This window comes from Carettochelys insculpta, chromosome 6 (genome assembly GCF_033958435.1).
Source record: "Carettochelys insculpta isolate YL-2023 chromosome 6, ASM3395843v1, whole genome shotgun sequence".
Taxonomy (NCBI): domain Eukaryota; kingdom Metazoa; phylum Chordata; order Testudines; family Carettochelyidae; genus Carettochelys; species Carettochelys insculpta.
The window spans coordinates 58,338,940-58,362,514 of record NC_134142.1 but is presented as its reverse complement, the minus strand read 5'-3'; the positions used below and the strand labels follow the sequence as shown (position 1 = coordinate 58,362,514).

At 44.5% G+C, this 23,575-nt stretch overlaps 1 protein-coding gene across 1 annotated transcript in view; it reads left to right on the top strand.

Moving 5' to 3' along the window:
* Positions 1–23,575, top strand: part of AVEN (apoptosis and caspase activation inhibitor) — a 171,276-nt gene that overhangs the window by 143,113 nt on the left and 4,588 nt on the right. The window contains exons 3-4 of the mRNA XM_074996958.1: positions 11,923–11,993; positions 21,084–21,179. Of these exons, the coding sequence (XP_074853059.1) occupies positions 11,923–11,993; positions 21,084–21,179 (167 nt within the window). The remainder of the gene's footprint in view (positions 1–11,922; positions 11,994–21,083; positions 21,180–23,575) is intronic.

Genomic DNA, 23,575 nt, shown 5'->3' with positions numbered 1-23,575 from the left:
TTTTAGGTGTAAAAATGGCACATGGTTTTTTTCGGAAAAACCCTGTTTTTTGTTTTAAAATCACTAGTGGAACTGTTGCTCCTGACTTTCAAAACTTGTTCCAGCATATTACCTTATGTGTTGTAAAGCATTGTATTTGAACATTTAATGTTCTGTATTGTCATAAGTGTAATAAAAATCTTAGGCCTTTTTATTAGGTGAGGTATCTCATGGATTCGCCATTTAGAAGAATGAAATATAAATTAAAGAAAATTTAATACATTTTGCAGTTTAACTATTGGGATTTTTGTATCTGATGATTACTGTGGATACACTGGTTCAAAAAAGCATAATGTAGGAAAAGTAGGAATAAGGCATAAGTGCTGATGACATTACAAAACACTTGATATTGTATTTTCAGTTACCATGACATTTTTCAGAATGTCTTTGTGTTTGTTCCTAGCCATGGAACTTACAGGTACAGGTTCTTTCTCCGCCCACCTCTGCTGTTCCCTTTTCCTTTCCCATGTGGGTAAAACTGCTGTTCTTCATCGAGTGTCCCCGTGGGTGCTCCACAATAGGTGTCGGGCTCGCCCGGCGCCACAGATCGAATTCTTCCAGCAGTTTCTCCTGGACCGCGCATGCGCCGGTGCGCACCGCTCCCTTGCACGTCCCCGGCCACGTGCGCGATCCGGTCCCCACCAGTTCCTTCTCAGCCACCATCGGCTGCAGATGGAATCCGCTCAGGCTATGGCCAGAGTCAGATTAGCTAGAGTTTTACGTGTAAATTGTTCTTTTATCTTTCAAAAAAAAAAAAGAAAAATAAAAAAATATATAATAAAAAAAGAGAGAGGAGCGGAGAAGACGCGTGGACATGTAGGCCTCCCGCCGCTGCAGGCCGGTATCCGTGATGGGTAAACAGGCACGAATTGAGTGCTAAGGGCCCTATCAACAACAAAAAGACTCACCGCGATGTCCTCTTCAGGCTTTAAAAAGTGTGAGTCCTGCTGCGAAGCTATGCTGCCCTCTGATGGGCATAGCGGATGCATTCGGTGCCTGGGGGAATCACACGTTACCCAGAAGTGTTCCCCCTGTGCTAAGCTCACAGCCAGGGCCAGGAAGGACAGAGAAATGTGGCTGAAAATGCTCCTGTTTGATAAGGCTCTCCAGCCCGACTTGCCAGAGAGGCCTCAACCAGAGGGGCCCTCAGGGCTCCACAAAAGGAAGGCGGCTTCCCTCACCCCCTCGGTGCAGAAACGGAAGAAGCTCTCCCCAGCCCGATCCCTGCCGGTGGTCTCAGTGAGCGGGACGGGCGGAGCACACAGCCCCCAGCCGCATACTCAAACAAGCGGCAGCGCAGCAGCGCACGTGGCAGAGGCTGAGCCTCCAATTACCAAACAGCCGGCACGCGCAGCACCTAGAGCAGCGGCCAGGCAAGCGCCAGAACCGGCGGCACCGCCACAGGCAGCACCGACCCCTGCGGCGCCAGCGGTGCAGGGCCAACAGGCACGGAGCCTGCAAGCAGCGGAGGACGTCATCCGCGCAGCACTGCAGCTGAGCGGGCCGAGTGCGGCACCGACAGCGGGGCCGAGATCCCTGGCACGGGAGGGGGCGGTGCCAGTCCCGCAGGGGAGGGGGAAGGCAAGAGCAAAAACCCGGCACCGCAGCCCTTCTCCGGACAGGGCTGCAATGCTGCTATCAACAAGCCCTCCCCTTACTCTGCACACACCACCCAGAAGATCTGGGTCTCCACCGGCCTATCCAGAGCCTCCTTCTCCGTTCCTCCAACCTACATCACCATGGCTTGGGCCACCTTCGCCCTTTCTGGGACTGGATCCCCTGGAGTACTATCACAAACCGGTTTCACCGTTATCTGTATCGTCGCGGAGATCTCGCTCTCCCAGACGTCGGGGGTACGCACCCTAGAGTGGTCCAGGTCTCCATCCCCGGACCCGTGCCCATGCTGCCATGGTTGTTCTTATCATGCTGGACACAGACACCCCAGGCCTACACCTAGGGGCAGGTCCCCCCCGGCCGTCCAATACCCCTGTGGACGCTCCCGGCTGGAGACGGAAACACAGCTATCTCAAGGGAAGTTAATTTTAGAACCCCGAGACTTTCCTTCTCAACCCTCCAGCGAGCGGGTGTACCATCGGCCGCAGGAACCTGAGAGTTCGAGGGAGGTTTACCCTAGTGGTTCCTCCTCATCCTCCCCTGATGAGGCCATGGCCCCCAGGGACGTTGCTCCCCCGGACGACCTCAAACAGTTTCAGGAGCTGTTTGAAAGGGTGGCTTTTATGCAAGGCATCCAAACGGCAGAAGTGCAGCAGAAACATCACAAACTCCTGAAAAATTTGAGACCCCCGGCTTCATCCAAAATCGCTATCCCACTCGACAAAGTCATTATGGAGTCAGCCACTACCATGTGGCAGACCCCAGCCTCCGCTCCGCCTATGAACAAGAGAGCGGATAAGAAGTACTTCGTCCCGGTGAAGGGCATGGAGTTCCTTTTTAGTCACCCGCAACCAAACTCATTGATGGTAGAATCGTCTCAGCAGAGATCAAAGACTTCTCAGTACAAATCAGGGGGTTCAGACAAAGATGCCAAGAAGCTAGAGCTGTTTGTCAGGAAGGTATATTCCTCCTCCACCCTGCTATTGAGAATGGCAAACTATGCAGCACATCTAGCGAACCATAATTTTCATAATTACTCCAGGCTTACTTCTCTCATGGATTTGCTTCCGGAAGATAAGAAGCTGGCGCTAAAGGCAATTGTGCAAGAGGGCTACGCAGCTTCGAGGACGGGAGTCCAGATTGCCCTGGACGTGGCGGACACAGCGGCACGCTCAACGGCTACAGCGGTGGTCATGTGTAGAGAATCCTGGCTCCAGACATCGGGTATCCCGAGGGATCTGTAGGCGAAGATTGTGGATCTTCCCTTTGACACGCAGAAATTGTTTGCAGACTCAACCGACTTGGTCCTCTACTCCAGTAAGGACTCCAGAGCTACACTTAGAACTCTGGGTATTTATACCCCTCCATATAGGAAGAAAAAGTATTACCCTCAGTAAAGACGATACTCGTACCAACCACAGCGTGCTCAGTACCAACAGGGCTACGACCAAGGGCGACATCAACAGCAGCAACAGTACCGAACTCCCAGGCAACGTTCTCAACAAAGCCGTGCATCCTCGGGGCAGGCCCAAAGGCAACAAGTTTGACGGGCATGTCGAGGGCTGCACTATCACTACCATTGCGCAATGCCATTACCAGCTCATGTTCCATCATCGCCTCCGACCGTTTCACTCCCAATGGCAAAAGATCACCGCAGACAGATGGGTACTGGAGATCATAGCCACGGGTTACGTGATCCCCTTCCAGTCGCTCCCACCGCCGAAACCTCCTCCCAGGCCCCACCTCAGGGACGCTTCCCACAAGGTGAGACTCAAACAGGAGGTGGACCATCTTATGTTCATAGGGGCGGTGGAAAGAGTGCCGGAGCAATTCCAGGGGAAAGGCTTTTATTCACACTACTTCCTCACAGAGAAGAAAACAGGAGGCTGGAGGCCCATCTTAGATCTTCGGGGCCTCAACCGGTATTTGCGCAAACAACGTTTTTGGATGATCACAGGTGCCTCCATACTCACGGCAGTGGACGATGGAGATTGGTTTGCAGCCCTCGACTTACAAGATGCATATTTTTATATAACGATCCACCCGGCACACAGGTGCTTCCTCCGTTTTACGGTCGGCAAGGAGCATTTCCAGTACAAGGTTCTCCCGTTCAGCCTCTCCTCGGCCTCCAGAGTCTTTGCCAAAACCCTGGCAGTGGTGTCAGCCTACCTGCACAGACGGGCTATTTATATTCCCATACCTGGACGACTGCCTATTGAAAGGGGCCTCGAAGGTAGAGGTCCTACGCATGACACGCGTAACAGCAGACACGTTTTCTTCGCTGGGCTTAGTCATCAACCTCGCGAAGTCAAAGACCGACCCCACAGAAGACATAGAGTTTATAGGGGCACGTATAAACTCTATCACAGCAAGGGTGTATCTACCCGACGCCCACTTTCGCGCCATCAGTTCGCTGGTGCAAGTCATTACATACAGCCCCACGGTGCCGGTCTTAACGTGCTTGCAGCTGCTGGGCCACATGGCGGAGGCGACGTTTGTGGTGCAGAATGCCAGATTGCACATGCGCAGCCTACAACATTGGCTGGCGAGCGTCTACAAAGCGGCATCCCACACTGTCCGTAGGGTGGTATCGCCCACGACAGAGGTGCGCAGATCCCTGCAGTGGTGGGTAAACCCCAAGAACCTGCTAACAGGGGTACCCCTTCACCAACCACGAATCTCTATTTTTCTTACTACCGATGCTTCCCACATAGGATGGGGAGCACACATCGGCGACAAGGTGACGCAAGGTCTATGGTCCCCTATGGAACAGTTGCTGCACATAAATATACTGGAGCTCAGAGCAGTGTTCAATGCCTGCAAACATTTTCGAGACCACATACAGGGCAAAGTAGTCGGGATCAATACAGACAATACCTCCACTATGTTTTATATAAATCGACAAGGAGGAGCCCGATCCCGTGCCCTATGTGCGGAAGCAGTTCGGCTGTGGAACTGGTGCATCGCCAACAATATAACATTGAAAGCCTCGTATTTGCCGGGAGCTCACAACGTGAAAGCAGACCAGCTGAGCAGGCGTTTCGCACTCACGCACGAATGGCAGATCCGCTCCGATCTGCTACGACTGATCTTTCACACATGGGGGTTTCCCCAGATTGACCTGTTTGCCGCTCAGCACAACATGAAGTGCCCCCAGTACTGCTCCTATTGTTACCAGGTTTCTGAAGGGGCTGGTAAACCTGTACCCCCCTCGGAAACCGCTTCCACCATCGTGGAACTTGGACTTGGTGCTCAGCACGCTAACGGGTCCACCATTTGAACCCTTAGCCACAGTTCCCCTACGTCTCCTTACGATAAAAACAACATTCCTCTTTGCAATTATGTCAGCTCGCAGGGTGAGTGAGCTCGCAGCAGATTTGGCAACGCTGCCCTGCACAGTATTCTCAAAGGAGGCGGTAACTTTACGGCTGCACCCAGCCTTTGTTCCGAAAGTTTCTTCAGAGTTCCACCTTAACGAACCAATAGTTTTACCCTCGTTTTACCCGAAGCCTCACAGCTCCAGCAAGGAGGTGTGCCTACATCTCCTAGACATGAGAAGGGCGTTGGCCTTCTATATAGACAGAACTAAGTCCTTCCGGAAAACGGACAGACTTCTAGTCTCTCTCGCTCCCAGGTCAAAAGGAGAAGGTCTCTCTTCTCAGAGAATCTCTAAGCACATTGTGTCCTGTATAAAAATGTGCTACGAACTTCGAAAGACTCCTTTGCTAGCTCCGCCTAGGGCTCACTCCACCAGGGTGGTGGCGGCGTCAACAGCCTTGTTCAAGGGCATCGCGTTAAAAGACACCTGTAGAGCGGCGACCTGGTCATCCTATGACACCTTCGCCAAACATTATGCACTACATCGGGTATACCAAGAGGACACCCGTCTGTTGACAGCAGTCTTTTCGGGGACGAGCTGCACATAAACCGATTACCCACCTCCTTACTTGGGTTACTGCTGGGTAGTCACCTATTGTGGAGCACCCATGGGGACACTCGGGCTACGTCTACACGTGCACCCAACATCGAAATAGCTTATTTCGATGTTGCGACATCGAAATAGGCTATTTCGATGAATAACGTCTACACGTCCTCCAGGGCCGGCAACGTCGATGTTCAACTTCGACGTTGCTCAGCCCAACATCGAAATAGGCGCAGCGAGGGAACGTCTACACGTCAAAGTAGCACACATCGAAATAGGGATGCCAGGCACAGCTGCAGACAGGGTCACAGGGCGGACTCAACAGCCAGCCGCTCCCTTAAAGGGCCCCTCCCAGACACAGTTGCACTAAACAACACAAGATACACAGAGCTGACAACTGGTTGCAGACCCTGTGCCTGCAGCATAGATCCCCAGCTGCCGCAGAAGCAGCCAGAAGCCCTGGGCTAAGGGCTGCTGCCCACGGTGACCATAGAGCCCCGCAGGGGCTGGAGAGAGAGCATCTCTCAACCCCCCAGCTGATGGCCGCCATGGAGGACCCAGCAATTTCGACGTTACGGGACGCGGATCGTCTACACTGTCCCTACTTCGACGTTGAACGTCGAAGTAGGGCGCTATTCCTATCTCCTCATGAGGTTAGCGACTTCGACGTCTCGCCGCCTAACGTCGAAGTTAACTTCGAAATAGCGCCCGACGCGTGTAGACGCGACAGGCGCTATTTCGAAGTTGGTGCCGCTACTTCGAAGTAGCGTGCACGTGTAGACGCAGCTTCGATGAAGAAAGAGAAGTTACTCACCTGTAGTAACGATGGTTCTTCGAGATGTGTCCCCGTGGGTGCTCCACCACGCGCCCATCCTCCCCGCTTCGGATCTCTGTTTAGTGTTTTTCAGGAGCATCCGAGGCGGTTGGTCAAGGAACTGGCGGGGACCGGATCGCGCACGTGGCCGGGGGCGCACAGGGGGGCGGCGCGCACCGGCGCATGCGCGATCCAGGAGAAACTGCTGGAAGAATTCCGATCTGCGGCACTGGGCGAGCCCGACACCTATTGTGGAGCACCCGCGGGGACACATCTCGAAGAACCATCGTTACTATGGTGAGTAACTTCTCTCTCTGTCCGTCATATATTGATGGATTTACTGCTTTTGTACCATACCAGTGGCCCTAAAGTGTTCCCAGTTCACGAGCATTGGTTTTCCTTTCTCAACTGAAAGATATTGAGGAGGATCTCTCCTCCCTTTGCTCCTGGCTGATATCACTGGGTCAGGCTCTGCTGTCTCTTCTGCTGTCTGGATCCACATAGTCTAGCTCAGGTCTCTTGCGTGTCAGTGGTCTTGCAATCCCTTGAATTAATCTTAAAAGCTTGTTTTCTCCTGGCTCTTCCCAGCCAAAATCTCACCCGCAAAAGGGAAAATCTGCTGGGAAAAAGTAGCTTCAGTGATCTCCATCCCTGCTCACATGGCTCTCTGTTGCCAAAGGTTCAGAGAATTCAGAGGGGAATTCAAACAGGAAGTTCAGACTGCTTGCCTCTTGGTCAGAGCTATCCTCAGCAGCATTCTAGCCTGACACAACAAATTACTCGTCATTCACTTTGAACAACATAGCAAATAGAAGGTATTTTACTATTTTCACCAGTCAAGAGGTTCTCAAGTTTCTGCTTGAGATCCTTTAGCTTTCAATATTAATTTTTCTAATATAGCCTAGTTCTCTGAGTCACATCAGCTTTGGCAGTATGCTTGCAGTCTGAAAGTTCATGTGTTTCCTCTAGAGTACCAGCAGGAGCTTTAGACAAGCAGTTTGAGTTAAAACAACAACAAAAAAACCCCACAAAACCGAAACAAAAAGTTAAGGCAGAAACTTCAGTTACCTTTCCAGTGTATGTGTGCTTAAAGCGGGAGACCCCAATGTGGGACTGGTGGAGCAGTAAGTACCCCCTTTGGACAAGATAAAATTATGGGCAACAAAGTTCATTTTTCCTTTTGCTTGTTACCCTCACAATTACTTTTGGGAACATTCATGCCATAAGCTTATAAGGATTATATTATCCTGTGAATTTTATTATGATACAAATGTATTCAGAAACATGAAATACTAAAGACACTATCAAATTTTTATGTATACCCACACAAGTACCTGTACTCTTTTATCTCTCTAGCTTTCAATGAAGTATTAAATGAAATATTTCAGTCCTGAGGCAAATATAATACTGAGCATCAAATCATTATTAAAAATATTTGTCAGTTCTTTATTCCAGTTTGAGGCCTGGTCTACATTAGGAGATTAGGTCAAATTTCACTGATTTAGGTCAATTTTCTAAGCAATGAGTCCACACTTCAGGGTCCAGTCCACTGACTTAAAGGGCTCCAAAGGTTGATTTTGATACTCCTGCTTTTCACGAGGAATAATGCCAAATTTGACCTTACATGGTCAACTTAAGGTTGAGCAGATGGAGCATTGTAAAATTTGACATTCTTGGCCTCTTGAAGGTATCCCACAGTGTTCCAGTGTGAGCATTCTGGCCACCACTTTCAGCTCCGCTGCCCACCAGGCATGCAGAAAGCAGACCAAGAAAGTTTGAGTTTCATTTCCTGTTTGGCCAGCATGGTAAGTACTGGCCAGCATGGTAAGCGGGCAGCACACCTCAGCAGCACACTCTGCCATGAATTCCCAAGGTGGAAGACAAGCTCCAGCACAGAGCATGGCGGATATCCATGACCTTCTTGCTGTAAGCAAGGGGAGTGGGGGAATGAAGCAATGCTGGCAGAACTATAAAGCAGCAAAGAAATGCAGACATCTATGGCGAGATCTTACAGGGCATGGCAGAAAAAGGATACACGAGGTACTTGCAGCATTGCTGCATGAAAGTAAAGGGGCTCAGGCAGGAATACCAGAAGACAAAGGAAGCAAATGAACATTGTGGGTCATCACTGCAAACATGCTACTTTTATGCACAGCTGCATAGGATTCGGGGGTGCGAGGGGCAACCACTGTCCCCAAAGAGTCTGTGGATGCCTCTGAAGAGATCCTCAGGTAGACTCTGGCAACAGCAGGGAAGACATGTTAGGTGAGGAAGAGGAGGAGGCTGACAATGGTCAACAGAAACGGAGCAGCTGATCTAACCAATAGCCAAGAATTTTTTTTTAACTTTGGATCTACCAGGACATTTCACAGCTGGATCATTTAGGCTTTATGTATTATTATTTGAAATTTTAGCAAAACATGTCAGAGGATCTTGACAATAATTTTGTTAGGTGTTGTAAATTAGTGCGTAATTTTGAAAAAAAATCAGCAGACTGTGCAGTTTAATTTGGGTATAAAACATGCATTCTGTTCAAATCATTTCATTTAATTGGATAAATGGCATTTTTGGTAATAGAAAAATCTGCTGTGTTTTAGAGGTCCTGTCATTTCATTTTAAAACTGCTGTTTGTGCAATAGTTACTATTAAAACTTATTGTAAAAGATGGCAAAGTTAATAATTTGTATTCAATTAAACATGTTTAAGTATATTTGTAAACTCTTGTTTTTAAAGATAAATAGTACTAAGGATTTTAATCTATCATAAATATGCTTTTGTATTTGAAAGGAGCTGAGAGTCGTTGTATGGTATATTATTAGTATTCATAGTGTAAAAGGAAGTTATTTTCAGGCTAAAGGGATTTTTGAAAAGATAATTGGGTAGACCAACATTCTCATTAACCTAATTTGCATTAAATGTGCTTCTGTGAATTGTAGTTATTGCTTTTCCATCTGAAAGACATGCTTTGTCACTGTATTTAAAAAGCCCAGTTAAAGGGTGTATTTCATCCATACTTTAATGAATCAATTCTCAGCCTGTCTCTGTGATCCCCCACCCTCCTCGAAACAATTGGTAGCAGTTGCTTTGGAGTAGGGACTCAAAAGTCAGCTTCTGATCCCAAAACAGTTTTTGGCTTTAGTGGATTTGTTCATCTGCTTTACAGCCAGCCATTCTCAGATGTGTAAGACACCCTATATAGCCTTGTACTAACTGTAACTTGAAAAGTTCTTTGAAGAGCGGTGGAAGCCCTCGCTACCTTGTAATGAATTATGGGAGATGGTGGAAGGGATCTTTGGTATATCTGAGGAGGACCAGATGTGAATGCTTTTGGAATATTAGAGAGAGAAAATTAGCTTTTATTGGACCAACTTCCTTTGATGTGTAAGAGGCAAACTGTTGAGCTTACACTGAGCTCTTCTTCAGGGCTGGGAAAGATATTCAGTCTACAACTACACTTAAAATGCAGCTGTGACACTGTGGCCCTACAGTGTGGACACTTTCTACAGTGATGAGAGGCTGTGGCTAGGTTACCAGAAGAATTCTTCTATCAACCCAGCACTGGCTGGGGGAGGGAGGAGGCAATTATGTTGGCTTACCTGTGTCTCTTAAGGATGTGGATTTTTTACATCCCCGAGAGACATAGCAAAGCTGATGGAACTTTCCAGTGTAGACCAGCCCTCAGTATGTCAAAGCTAATACAAGGGGGAACAGAGAGTTTTGCGTAAGTTAACATTTTGCAAGAGACCATTCAAAGGGTTAGGGTTAACACTACTCAGTTGTAGGACAAAGGAGGGTTACTGGGGTATAGATTTATAAAGGCTGTAAATCCAGTGCCTTTGTTGAGTCCATAATTTTTGCTATTTTAAAAAACTGTGAATTTAAGCTTCCAGGATCATCTTTTGAAGGTGCCATGTAGGTTTTCTTTGACAAGGACTGAGAGGTTTGATGTGGAATGAAAATTTGTGAAAAGTGTTTGCCTACAGGTGATGTGGCATGTTTATCATGTGTAATTTTCTGTGTGAGTTCATTTGAAAGCATACTGATTATCTCTTTTTACCCACATAGTTGTTATTGTGGTGTTTAACACAATACATAAGGTACATTACATGTTGCGATAGACTTTTGTACATGCATGGATGTTGAAATGTGTGCTGTGGGAAGCAGTGATTACTGTAGTAGTATCTGTCTGCAGTGGGGATGTTAATGCATATCCAGTTAACCGATATAAGCCTCACCTTAAATGAATTAGGCTTATGGGTAACAGTTAACCAGTGGAGGCTAGAGCCACCCCCTGCCTGCTGTGGGCAGGAGGTAGCTCCAGCTCTGTGTGGCCCACTTTGGCCAAAGCAGCCATTGTCTGTAGCACGGCCAACTCAGGAACATCGCAGGCAGGGGCACTTGAGCCCAGCCAGAGCAGCTCCTGTCCACAGTGAGCTCAGCTCCCCGTCTGTCCTTCTTTCCTCCCACCCGTTTAATTGGCTAACCAGTTAAATTTAACATTTAACCAGTTAACTAATTAAATAGAATTTTACATCTTCAGTCTTCAAGCTTAAAACCTGTCATTATGGCAGTGTCATCAGATAGGTAGCTAGTTTGTGAGAGTCATGTGCTCTGTCTGCATCCAATTAAAGCACTGTTATGATTCAGTCTGCACTCTGCAAATTCTAGGTATGCAAATGCAGTTAGCAAAACTACCCTATCCTTGTAGACTGTCTTGGTCACAACAGTCTTGCAGCCTTCTGAGTTGGAGAGGCACTCATATGAACCACTCACAAGCCTAAGTTGCTTATGTCTAATGTAGGAGTTTCCTGTGATGGATTCCTTGTGTATGAGGTTGTAGAGTTTCTCGTGGCATTGCCTGGGGAAAGAGTTGATGATATTCTTAAATCTATGGCTGAATTGTCGAATGGGCTCATCTTCAAGTTTCTTGCGGTATTCTGTTATTTGTTGGCTTCGTTAACATCATCACAGTTGTCCTACTATGAAACAGACAGAGAACCTCTTGTTTTAATTATTGTCTTTGTCAGTCAAAAAAGAACATTCGCAGGTTGCTTAATAGAGCACTGTTAATCACAAGCATTCAAAGATCATATTTCTTAAAATCGTCAGGTTTTAAAAATAATATTGCAGTTCTTATTTGCTTTCTGAATTTTAAGCATTTATGAGTTACTATTATATAGCATGAAGACCTGTTTTCTCTACCACAGTATGGCCTTGAAACTGTGCTCCTAAAGCTCTATTTCAATGTTAAGCAAGAGGATATCATCTATTGACTTTTCTTTATAAATAAGTCTTGTAAATCTTTGCAGACCAGAGCAAATTCTAGCAAATGGTGACTCATAGGTTAGAATTGCTTCCTTAAAAGGCTCTGAATGAAAAAATATATTTTATGTATAAAAATTAATACATAAGTATAGACATTGCAATTTTTATTGGTTTGGAATTAATGAGTACACTTTTATTGTGTTAGTATTTTGGGAAATACCTGTTGTTTTGCTTAAAATTAAAGTTGCATTTTATTCCCCTTCTACAGGAGATTCCTTTTCACAGTTCAGATTTGCAGAAGAAAAAGAATGGGACATAGGGAGCATAGGCCCTAAACAGGTAATGCAGAAGAACTTTTATTCACAGGATTTTTGTGAATGTAAAATGTTTCTGTAATTCTAAACTGGAGTCCAGGTCTATTACTAAGGTTGTGTCTACACTAGCTCCGTACTTTGAAGGAAGGATGGTAAGTAGGGTATTGAGAGATTATTAATGAAGTGCTGTAGTGCATATGCAGCACTTCATTAAGCTAATTCTCCCCCGCAGCAATTTTGAAGTGTTAAACTTCAAAGTTCCAGCTCGTGCTCAGCTGCGGCTAATCATGGGTAACTTCCAAGTCCCTTTACCCCTCAAAATTTTGCAAATTGCTTTAATAAAATTGATGTGTATTAATTTTGGCAGAAATAGCTTCTAACAAGAGCTCTGTCAAGTGGGTCAGGGTGTAAATGGGTAGGCAAATCTTGTGTTGAGACATCTTAAAAAAAACACTGAGGCTTGATCTACACTAGGTAAGAAAGTCGATTTCTGATACACAATTCTAGCTTTGTGATTAGCGTAGCTTGAATTGACATATCCGAATTGACTTTTTTACCTAGTGTACATCATGGCTCTTTAGACTCGTGCCAATATCCCTTGCTCCACACAGCAGCATGGAGTATTAGGATCGATGGCCGAGCCCAGAGACATCGATTTTACCACATCTTAACACAGGGCAAAATCGAACTCTGGAAGATCAACTGCAGTGCGGTCGATTGTCAGGTGAGTGTAGATTCACCCTTATTCTCCTACCCTGGTGTTGTCTTTGCACTCCCTCTTGCCAGTGATTAATGTTCCATTTCCATGTCAATTTACTCAAGAGGAGAGGTTTAGCATGGAGATTTCAACTTCTTATATTAATTCAGTTTGTGTTTCAATTTTCCACTGATTTTGACTCCAGACTTCACATTGAATGTAAGAGAAGTTAGTTTCTCAAGTTATTGATACATGAATTCCATGTGCTGTTGTAGAAAATAACTAGGGAACAGCTGTTTTGTTTCTAGTATACTTCTGGAAGGGAAACTGGGGGGATTGGAGTTCAAAATCTGTTCATTCTAATTTGAGATAGTGAGCGAGCACAAATGAGAATTCTTAAATGCTAATTTGACTTCTGCAGCTCTGCATATTGTTTCAGAATGACCAGCCCAAGTAGCAAAGAGGGATTCTTAACTAGATTTTGTGTTTTTTCTTAAGATTCTTGGGAAACTGTTCCTGAGTCTTTTCACAGTTACATATAGGCCACGTCTACACAAGAAGCCTCTGTCGACAGAAGTGACTGTCAGGAGGGATTTCCCAGCAAAACTTCTGTCTACAGATCGCATCTACACATAAAAGCAGATCGAAAGAGCAAGCCGCTCTGTCTACAAAGAGCAGCCAGATTGCCCTGCCCTTTCTCAACAGAATGGCTGACAGGAAGCTCTGCGAAGAAAAGTGCCCCAGAGCTTCTACATGTCTGTTTTGTTGACAGAACGCTATAGAGAGAGGCATAACGCTTCTGGCAGATAGGCTGGGTTTTGTCAACAAAGCACATTTACTGTGTGGACGCTCTGTGTTTTTTTGCAGCAAAAGTCGCTTGTGTAGACAAGGCCATATTGCGTGGAATTTTAAACATTTGCTGGTTAGTTCTTGGCATATTTATAATAATAATGTGCACAGACAAACCATGTTAAAAGGAACACTGAGTTTGCAAAGTCAAGCATTGAAAAGTTAGGGAATACCAGAATTAAATGTGTGTGTGCAGTCAGCGCTCTGTCTTCTTGTAACCATGAGAACCCTCTCTCATTCGGTGGACATCATGAGTAGTAGTAGGTGTAATTTTTTAACATTTTGGGTAATTATTCATTGGAACATATTATCAAGGATGGTGATGGATTCTTTATCACTGGAAATTTTTAACTCAAGGTTGGATATTTGCTAAAAGATGTATGTTACAAAATATTTTGTGGAAGTTCTGTGGTGTGTGTTATCGAAGAGGTCAGACTAGATCACAATGTTCCCTTTTGTTGTTGTTTCATCAATTTTATGAATAACTGATTTTAGGCCTTATTTACAGTGCATTATTCCAATCCTGTTTTGAATGCAGACTTACTCATTTTGCATTGTTGTAGTATTGAGATACTTTACAAAGCCAGGACTCTTCTGCCCTGTTCCCACCAAATTTGTCTCGTCTTTGATATTACCTGCCCCAGACTCTTCATCTCTTTAACTAGCCAGTCCCAGACTCCATGCCTCAGGCTTCTTGTCCCAGTCCCAAATGTCTTACCTAGCCAGTTCCAGTCTTCCCCTGCTTCCCCTGCTCATAGGTCCTGCTTCTTTCCTCTCAGTTGCTCCTCAGATCTGTTTATATCCACCTGCTAATCCCTTTTCTCCAGTACTCTGCCCACCTTTCCCTACGCCACACACTGCCTATCCCAGTCTTCCTTCCTGGGCCTCTCATCCAGTATCAGTTTTCACACACTTCACCCTCTTGGTTTCTTGTCCTGATCTCTCTATTCAGCTGTTCCTAGTTCTCCATACATATCCCAGCTACTGTTCCGAACTTCCATTGCAGAAAACCAAGCACCCTTGCCTAGCTCCTGCTGCCTCTTCTCCTAGACCCCCTCCCCACTCTTTCCATCCCTCTCCCTCCATTCTTTACTCTCCACAACATTGCTCACTGGTTCATTTTCAGCTGGGCAGGGACTATGGGTTCAGGTACAGGAAGAGGTGATGGCTCCAGCAGAGAGCTCTGAGGTGGAGCCAGAAATGAAGGGTTCAGGGTGCAGGATGGGGCTTCAGTCGTGGCACGGAGTTGGGATATAGGGGGGTGAGGCCTCCTGTGAAGGGTGCGGGTAGGTTACCAGATGAGACTGAGAATGAGAGGGTAGGAAGCTGGGGGTTGGAAACTCCAGGGTGAGGTTAGAAATGAGGGGGTTAGGATGTGTGAGGGGCTTTCTCTTGTGTAGGGGGTTGGTATGCCGGGGCGGGGAAGGTGTGGAGTGCGGCAGTAGGCTTCGGGCTGGAGCAGGAAGTTGGTGTGTGGGAGTAAGTACAGGCTCTGGGAGGGAGTTTGAGTGCAGTAGGGGGCTTGAGGCTGGCGTGTATGGGGTGCAGGAGCGAGCATACAGTGTGGACTCCAGGAGGCTCCTGGAAACCATCAGCTTGTCTGGTTTCTAGGGAGGTGCCGTGTGGCTCCTTGCACTGCCCCCCTGTACAGGCACCGCTTCTGCCACTGACAGTAGTGACAGTTCCGAGCCAACGGGAACTATGGAGCTGTCACTCAGGATGGGGGCCGTGTGCAGAACCTCCTGGCAAATCTTTCACCCAGAAGCTGTAAAAGGGACGTAACAGTGCTTCTGTGAACCACACAGAACCTGGGCAGGCAGGGAGCTTGCCTTAGGCCTACTGTGCCACCAGCCAGACTTTTAATGGCCCAGTCAGCAGTGTTTACTATAGCCCTTAGTGTCCCTTTTCCATTGGGCCTTCTGGTCGAAAACCAGATTCCTGATAACCCTAATTTAGTTTCTTGTCGTATCTGTCTGTGCAGTATTTACAAGGAACAGCTGTAGAACTATAAATTGGATAGAAGCAGTCACAACCAGACAGCTATTTTTGTGCAGTTTCTCACTTACAAAATAGTTGATGTAGTTGTCTGGTAGTTGTAGAAAGAAAAGCTATCCATCAGGTCTGAAAATGGTGAGATGGAATGCAACCATGAAAATTAACACGTGACCTCTTGTTTCATTGTACTAATCAGTTGTGGAAAACTTAGTAGATTTTGTCCCAATTTGGACAAAATGTAGGTGATACATTGGCTAGCTGCCATCTGTGCTAATGTGGCATTTTAAAATCAAAGATATGTGCTAAATCATTTGCATCTTTTTTCATCCTTGTCAGTGATAGCGGTAATTTCAGCAATAAACATTGTTGCTGTGTCTTCCTTTCTTCAACAAATAAATCCTTTTGCTGCTTCGTGGCCTTGGTGAATTGCTCCTTTGATCTCTTCCTTGTCTCTTGATAGAGCATCATCTGTAATGTATTCCTTTGAACATTTTGAATCTGTCCTTTTACACTATTTTGCCTCTCTGTACCACCGTCTTTCCTTTACCTGTTCTCCAGTCTCTCTTAATCCTTCTGCATTCCATTCATTAATCCTTCTGTACCTCATTCCAGTTCTTTGAAAATCACAATTTATATGTAGGAGTATATTTTAAAATGTTTATTTTTAATTTACAGTTTATCAATTCCTGAAGTTATTTCAATGTCAAAACTCCCTTTTATTTTCCTCATGCATGCTGTGTGTGCAGACTCCAATCTGCTCTTTAGTATCTGATAAGAATGCCAGGTTTTTTTTGAAGTGCCAATTCACTGCTGTGTAATACCAGTGTTGGACAAAGAAATTGCTTAATGCTTCATTGAGATCAAGGATATTTTGAGGTTTTGCATGCTAAAGAATTTACTTAGTGATGAACACACATGCATTCTGAATAATCAGTTAATTTTGAAGATGGGCACCAATGAGGCATGCTGCAAAATAGATCTTTTCTTACGTCCAGTATGTGAAATTAGACATTTGGAGTAAGATATTTGAGGAGCTTTTAATACTGTTGCTTCCAGACATTCTTTTATTTCTTTAGTTTTGATTGGTTAAAGTCCATAGATATCGGTACAAGTCAGGACCCTCTGTTATTTGTTTTAAATAAAAGGAAGTAAAAATTAAGGCTGATCATAAAAGATCACAAAAGCATTACAGTTAACTATTAAATATTAAACAACCAAGTGCATTACAGAATAAAGCATTCTATAAGAGAAAGGGAGTGTGGCATGTTTTTGAGTAACTTTCTACCTAAGCATTTGTTTCAACAATCATGTAATGTCTTTTAGGCTGTGTCTACACTAGCCCCGTGCCTTTCGGAAGGCACATGGTAATGAGCCACTTTGGCAAATACTAATGAGATGCTGCCATGAATGTGCAGCATCTCATTAGCATAATGGCAGCTGCGCGCATTTTGAAAGTGCTGCTTTCAAAACACACACCACCTGTGTAGACAGGGGCCTTTCGAAAGAACCCCCCAACTTCGAAAGCCCCTTCTTCCCAAAACCAAATGGGAAGAAGGGGTTTTCGAAGTCCAGGAAGGTCCTTTGGAACGGTCCCTGTCTACATTGGCAGCATGTGTTTAGAAGGTGGCACTTTCGAAATGCTTGTGACCAGCATTATGCTAAAGAGGCACTGCATATTCATGGCAGCACATCATTAGCATCTGCCAAAACGGCTCACTACCATGCCCCTTCCGAAAGGTCGAGGTTAGTGTAGCCACAGCCTTCATTTTTTTGCACATTATGTTGAAACATAGATAATTTTGGTTTTCGAAAGCGGTCCAGCATAATATCTTGAAGTTTGCTTTTGTATAGAAGCAGCTGTTAGGAAGAATGTCAGTCTTCTGCATATATTTTGTAATGTTGGTTTATAAGGTATGTATTGGGTCCTAAAGATTCGGAATACCAAATACAGTAAGGTCTCAGCATTCGCTAGGGTTCTGCATTCAGAACCCTCACAAATGTTGATTTTCACAAATGTAGGGCAGAGGTGGAGGCTTGGAGCCCTGGGAAGTGGCAGCCACTGGTGCTTCTGTCCCAGGGAAGTGGTGGCTGCCAGCACTCTGGCCCTGGGGGACCAGTGTCCACCGGTGCTCCTGTCCGGGACCCTGGGGAAGCAGTGGCAGCTGCTGGCGCTCCCCACCCAGAGCACCAGGGAACCCATGGTAGCCGCCAGTGCTCCCTGCCTGGAGTCCCAGGGAATCTGTGGTAGCTGCCAGCACTCCCTCTCTGGAATCCCAGGGAACCTGTGGCAGCCGCCAGCGCTTCCCACCCACCCCCCGGAGCCCCGGGAAAGCGAGGTCACTTGCAAATAATTGAATTTGCAAATGTGACACTCCTAAAGATTGAGACCCTACGGTAGTCAACTCTGGGATGAACTTTATCCAAGTTTCAACGCAATTCTAACAATGCTTTTAATAATTTAAGATTGAAAAAAAGTTCAATTTCTTCCATTTCTATACTGCATATGGGTCAAACACCTTTTCAGGAGACTTCTGAACATTAGGTGTTTTAAATATTCAGTTGTCAAGCATATATTTTCACAGTTGTGAAGGCAAGTGACAGTAGCTTACGTTTCTAGGAACAGGATAATGATTTCCAAATTCTGATGTTTACACATAGTTTAATCTGTTGTGGCAAGCGAGACATTAAATAATATATAGAGCAGTTTTCTAGCTAAAATCTTTTTTTGGTTAAGGCCATTGATTCATTAATGAAAATTCAATGCAAAAATAATATGCATTGCCTAGTTTTGGCCATTTATTGCAATCTCAACATCTTTTTTTCTTGGGGTAATATTTTACCTCTGTTATAAATAAGTACTGACCTGATGTTTCACCCTGGTAGAACTTTCTTTCAGAATTTTAGCACTTTTATTTGGGCAGCCCTCACAGACAATAGCAGTCAGAATAGTGAGTTGTGATGCCTAGAATGGGGTATCTTTATCGAACAAGGGCAGCCCCAATTTTCCCTTTGCTTTGGATGTTTCAGCTTAACAAACAACTGTATAGCTACAAATTTCTGGAGATCATACACAGCAGAAAGTTGCACGGCCATTTCACAACCACAGATTTAGGCCTTAAGTTTTAGATAAAAACGGATGATAATACCTACTGAAGCATGTGAGAACAGTTTTTTGTTTTGTTTTGTTTTGTTTTTCCCATGAAATGCACACACAAAATACTTGACATTGGCGACATTGACTTACTTGACTTAAACCCTTGTACTCCAGGTGGAGTAAAAGCCATCTACAAGTTTCCCCAACTTCACTCTGTCTTGGGACAAAATTTCTAGCTGACCTCAAGAGTACCCCAATTATTGTCCTTCAGTCTCAGTAGATCTTCCCCACATTGTCTGAGGTCTTCCTCTTCTGCATTTTTCTTCTGGGTTCCATTTGAGAGCTTGATGGACTATGCTTGATGATAGTAACAAAGAGGAAGTCTATACACTATCAAAACAAAAAGCAGTCAAGTAGCACTTTAAAGACTAGCAAAATGGTTTATTAGGTGAGCTTTCGTGGGACAGACCCACCATTTTGCTAGTCTTTAAAGTGCTACTTGACTGCTTTTTTTTTTGATTATGCTTGATGATGGTTTTCAAACTGTGTGGCTTAGCCATCCCCACTTTCTTTTCTTGATTTAACATCAGGTGATTATTGGCCAGTTCTGTTCCATAGCTCCTCATTTGTGACCAAGTCTTGCCATTTGAAGTTAAAGATGTACCTCAGGCATCTGTTTATGAATGTCTGTAGCTTGTGATTTGAAGACTTTTAGTGTGCCAGATCTCGCATCTGTTAAAGAGCAGACTCTTCACATTTGTGTTGAAGATCTGCAGTTTCATCTTTGCAGATATTATTTGTGAACTCTGTATGGGATGAAGAGTCGTGAATGCAGCTGTTGCTTTCCCTATTCTGGCATTGATATCCTTGTCTGTTCTGCATTTCTGCCCATGATACTCATCAGGTAGGTGAATTGCTCCACATCTTCCAGGTCATCCCCTCCCAGTGTGATGGTGGTGTTGTTGGACTGGATGATCCTCATTATCTTGGTCTTTCCCTTGTTAATCTTCAGTGCAGTCATTTGAGGTAGTTTTATCTGGTTGGCCACATTAGTAGCATTGAAAATAATTTATGGATGAGTCAGTAGAACTTAAAGGTCCTCCGTGCTTGCTCAGAGCATATCTGCACACAACAGATGTGGGCACTTTTTAATATAATTCAAGAAAATCTATTTTAAAAAACCCAGACAGTTTTTATTATGAAAAAGTGGCCAGTAAGTTGTTTGAAAGTAAGTAGCTTACAATGTAAAGACATAGTAGATAATAACTCTGTTTAGTTATCTGAATGGCCACATGCATGCTAGGGTTGCCCATTTTGTTTAGCTATGTTTCTGGAGATTTCATCACATGCCATAATCTTTAATTAGTCTTTAATCTTTTAAATCCTGGGCACTCCAGGATAATTTTGAGAGTTTTGCAACCTGAAGAATGATGAGATTTGACATTCATGGTATCCATGACAGCAAAGCATGAGAAGCTTTGTGTTTGTCTATATCAGGGCTGCTGACATCAGCAGCCCTGTTGCCAGCCTTTGTCTATATACTTGCATCAAATTTGTCTGTACTCTTTTATATATTTTGTCTGGTTTATTTAACGTTGCCTATACAGAGAAATGTGATCTGAACACAGTAGTAAGGGACAGAAACTCTCAGTTTCTAATTCTGGATCTGGCATTGTCTTACTATGAAATCTCAGGCAGGTAACTTACTCCTGTGCTTCCATTTTGTCGTCTGTAAATGAAGACAGTGTTACAGAGCCGAATAGCCTCTTAGAGTATATCTACATTACGTCAGGGAGTAAAGGTCCCCGCCTGAGTCCATAGGCTTTTCCCCCACCCCCCAAGAGTTCTTGCTAAAAATAGCAGTTTAGCTATTTCAGCTTCGGCTCTGAAGCTTGGAGGAGAGGTGGGGTTTAGAGGAGGAGAGCTAGAGCCCTGGGGGTGAGGTGGGGGTTTGGGGCTGAGGCTCTTCTCTGTGCCCCTTCTTCAAGGCCCGTGCATCTACAAGGCTGTTGTTGGCACACTAGCATGAACTGCAGGGTAGCAAATCTGTGGATCCAATCTTGGAGGTTTGCTTTCAAATGCAGAGAGACACACACTTAAAGCATTCTATTGATAGTGCAGGACTGTTTCCTTATTTATATCCTCACTGCAGTTCCAAGTAGGCAACCTAAATTTAGCATCTTTAAAATCTTTTTTACTTATTCATGGTTACTGCCTTTTAAACCACTATGTTTCCTTTGCTTTGCAGGTATTTTATAAACGTACTTGTCATTTTGTCAAGCTACACGCTACATTCACAGTTTTAAATTTATAAATCAATCCATACAACTCTCGAAATTATTGCAAGTGTATTATAGATTTAGGTTTTTATTGCTGTATGACTACCTTTTATGTGTTGAGTTTTGGAATATAATGCATTGAAATCATTTTTAGTTTAATTTTCTTTATGCAAGTTTTTTGTATGCTTAATTGTATTTCAGCTATCTGCATTTTACATTGACTGCAAGTCTTTGGTCCAGGCCCTTCAGGAGCTTCCTCTGCATCTCCGGTTGAATGTGGATGCTGATATGGTGCAGGTAATTCTCTGGCTGCCCATAAAGTTATAGGAAGATGCAAATAGGGCTTCAGAGAAATGGGGGTCAGGATCCATGATGTTTGACACATAACTGCAGGGTTGCAGTACTTTTTTCTGTTTTCACTATCCTTAAGAATGTTTACTGAAATCTGGAAATGTTTTAAAAGAATAAAACCAATTTGATATGTAATCTTTAAAAAATTTTAGTGATCTGCTCTAGCATAATACATGTTATTCAGTTTTTTTGAAACACATTTGAGTCAGTTGTCAGAATGTGAACTGCCAATCAAACAGCTGAAGAAAAGGTTACTTGTATTCAGGGTATAGAAAATTAGGTAACAGCATTCAGCAAAATACTTTTTCAGGCACTGGAAAACAAAATATCATTCACATAGATGGAAGAGAACTAATGAGAGTCTTGAGTTGAAAATGGCTGTCATGTGAGCTTACATTTGAAGAGCAGTTTATCAGCAGTTGAAAAAAAAAGGCAAAATCAATCTGCTCAAGAAAGATGTATGCCTCTAATAGTTAAGATTTTCTTTTCTCTGAGGTTGTTTGAAGAGATTCAGATAATTACTTAGCTAACTTTTTCTTACTGTAGGTGAAAGATATCTCTACAGATGTAGAGTATATAAAGAAATTTGTATATATAGTTCTTCTCATGTAACATTCTTTTCTTCTTGTAACCAGTATGCCAAGCCTAGGCTATGTCTACACTAGCCCCAAACTTCGAAATGGCCATGCATGGCCATTTCGAAGTTTACTAATGAAGTGTTGAAATGCATATTCAGCACCTCATTAGCATGCGGGCGGCCGCGGCACTTCGAAATTGACGCGGCTTGTCCAGATGGGGCTCCTTTTCGAAAGGACCCCGCCTACTTCGAAGTCCCCTTATTCCCATCTGCTCATAGGAATAAAGGGACTTCGAAGTAGGTGGGGTCCTTTTGAAAAGGAGCCCCATTTGGATGAGCCGCGCGGCAGCGAGCCGCATCAATTTCGAAGTGCCACAGCCGCCTTCATGCTAATGAGGCGCTGAATATGTATTTCAGCGCTTCATTAGTAAACTTCGAAATGGCCATTTGCATGGCCATTTCGAAGTTTGGGGCTAGTGTAGACACGGCCCTAGAGTTAATTGCTTTTCCAAGTATTATACATTCACCCCCTTGGGATCCTTTAATTAATTAATAAACTTATTTTTTTTCTCAAATGAAATAAGAGACAATCTGTCCTGTAAATGAATTCAATTCCTCCTACAATGTGTATGTGCAGATAAATAGGGTCATCCAATACATATTGCAATGTTTAAATTAATCTTTATTTGTCTTTTACCATTGGGCTATGCTGTCATATAATGTGTGATAGCACAATCTCCAAGAAGCTCCAAAGGAGCAAAGAAACTGCCTCTAAGAGGTTAGGTAAAAGTGAGTATAATGGTTTACTACTGTTTTGCAAATTTTATATTTAGTGTCACTGTGTTAACCTTTGAAAAATAAAATATAAGCTTATCAAACCGAGGTCTATGTGTTAGGGTGTTTCTCAGACTTACAAGGCATGTTTTAAGCCCTGTACACAGTCTCACTCTAAGGACCCCATTACTGGCTTGCTTAAAGGCACAACCGTGAGCACCACAGCTCTCCAACAAGACTGGGCCTTCTGGCTTTAGCAGTCCTGTTTTTCACTGCAAGTCCCACTGAGTTCAGAGTCCGGTTTAACGATTCCTCTCCCTTTGGGAATTGGCGCACTCCAGTTTCCATTTGCAGTGACACAACACAGGCTGTTCAAAACGAGGTAGCATTTCTTAGTTAACTGGAATACAGCATATGAGTACCCTTAAGTTAACCTGGAAAAGTCAAGTTTAAGTCAGAGTCCATATTGGCAGAAGCAGCTGTACCAATGTGCAGTGTTCACCTGGGACCTGTCTTGGCTCACTCACCCTCCTCGAAGTCTGCAATTTTCTCAGGCTGATTGGATATGCCTCCACAGCACCTGGAAGCAAGCCTCCCACCTTGGGTAGACAAATCAGTGCTGTCTGGCTTTGAACTAGTACACAGAAAATAGTTGTGTGGATGTTGAAGCTCTGACAGTGATTCAGACTAGCCACTTGAGCTCAGACCTAGCTCAGAGAGTTGCAGCTGCCACCCGAGCTGCAGTGTTCATATTGCTATGTTTACAGCACTTACTTTGAACACTGGTAACACTACTCTGTGCAAACTGGGATGCTTGCTCCCAGGTAGAACATTTCCTGTGTCTCAGGCAGCACCCTTAAAACATAGACTCTCAGACTTTGTATTTTTCTTCCCAGGCAGCTTCTGCTACATTCAGCCCATCCTGGCCTACCAACCATTAAAAGTTAATTTTACAGTCTTTGGGTCTTTAAACCATATATGCATGTATGCA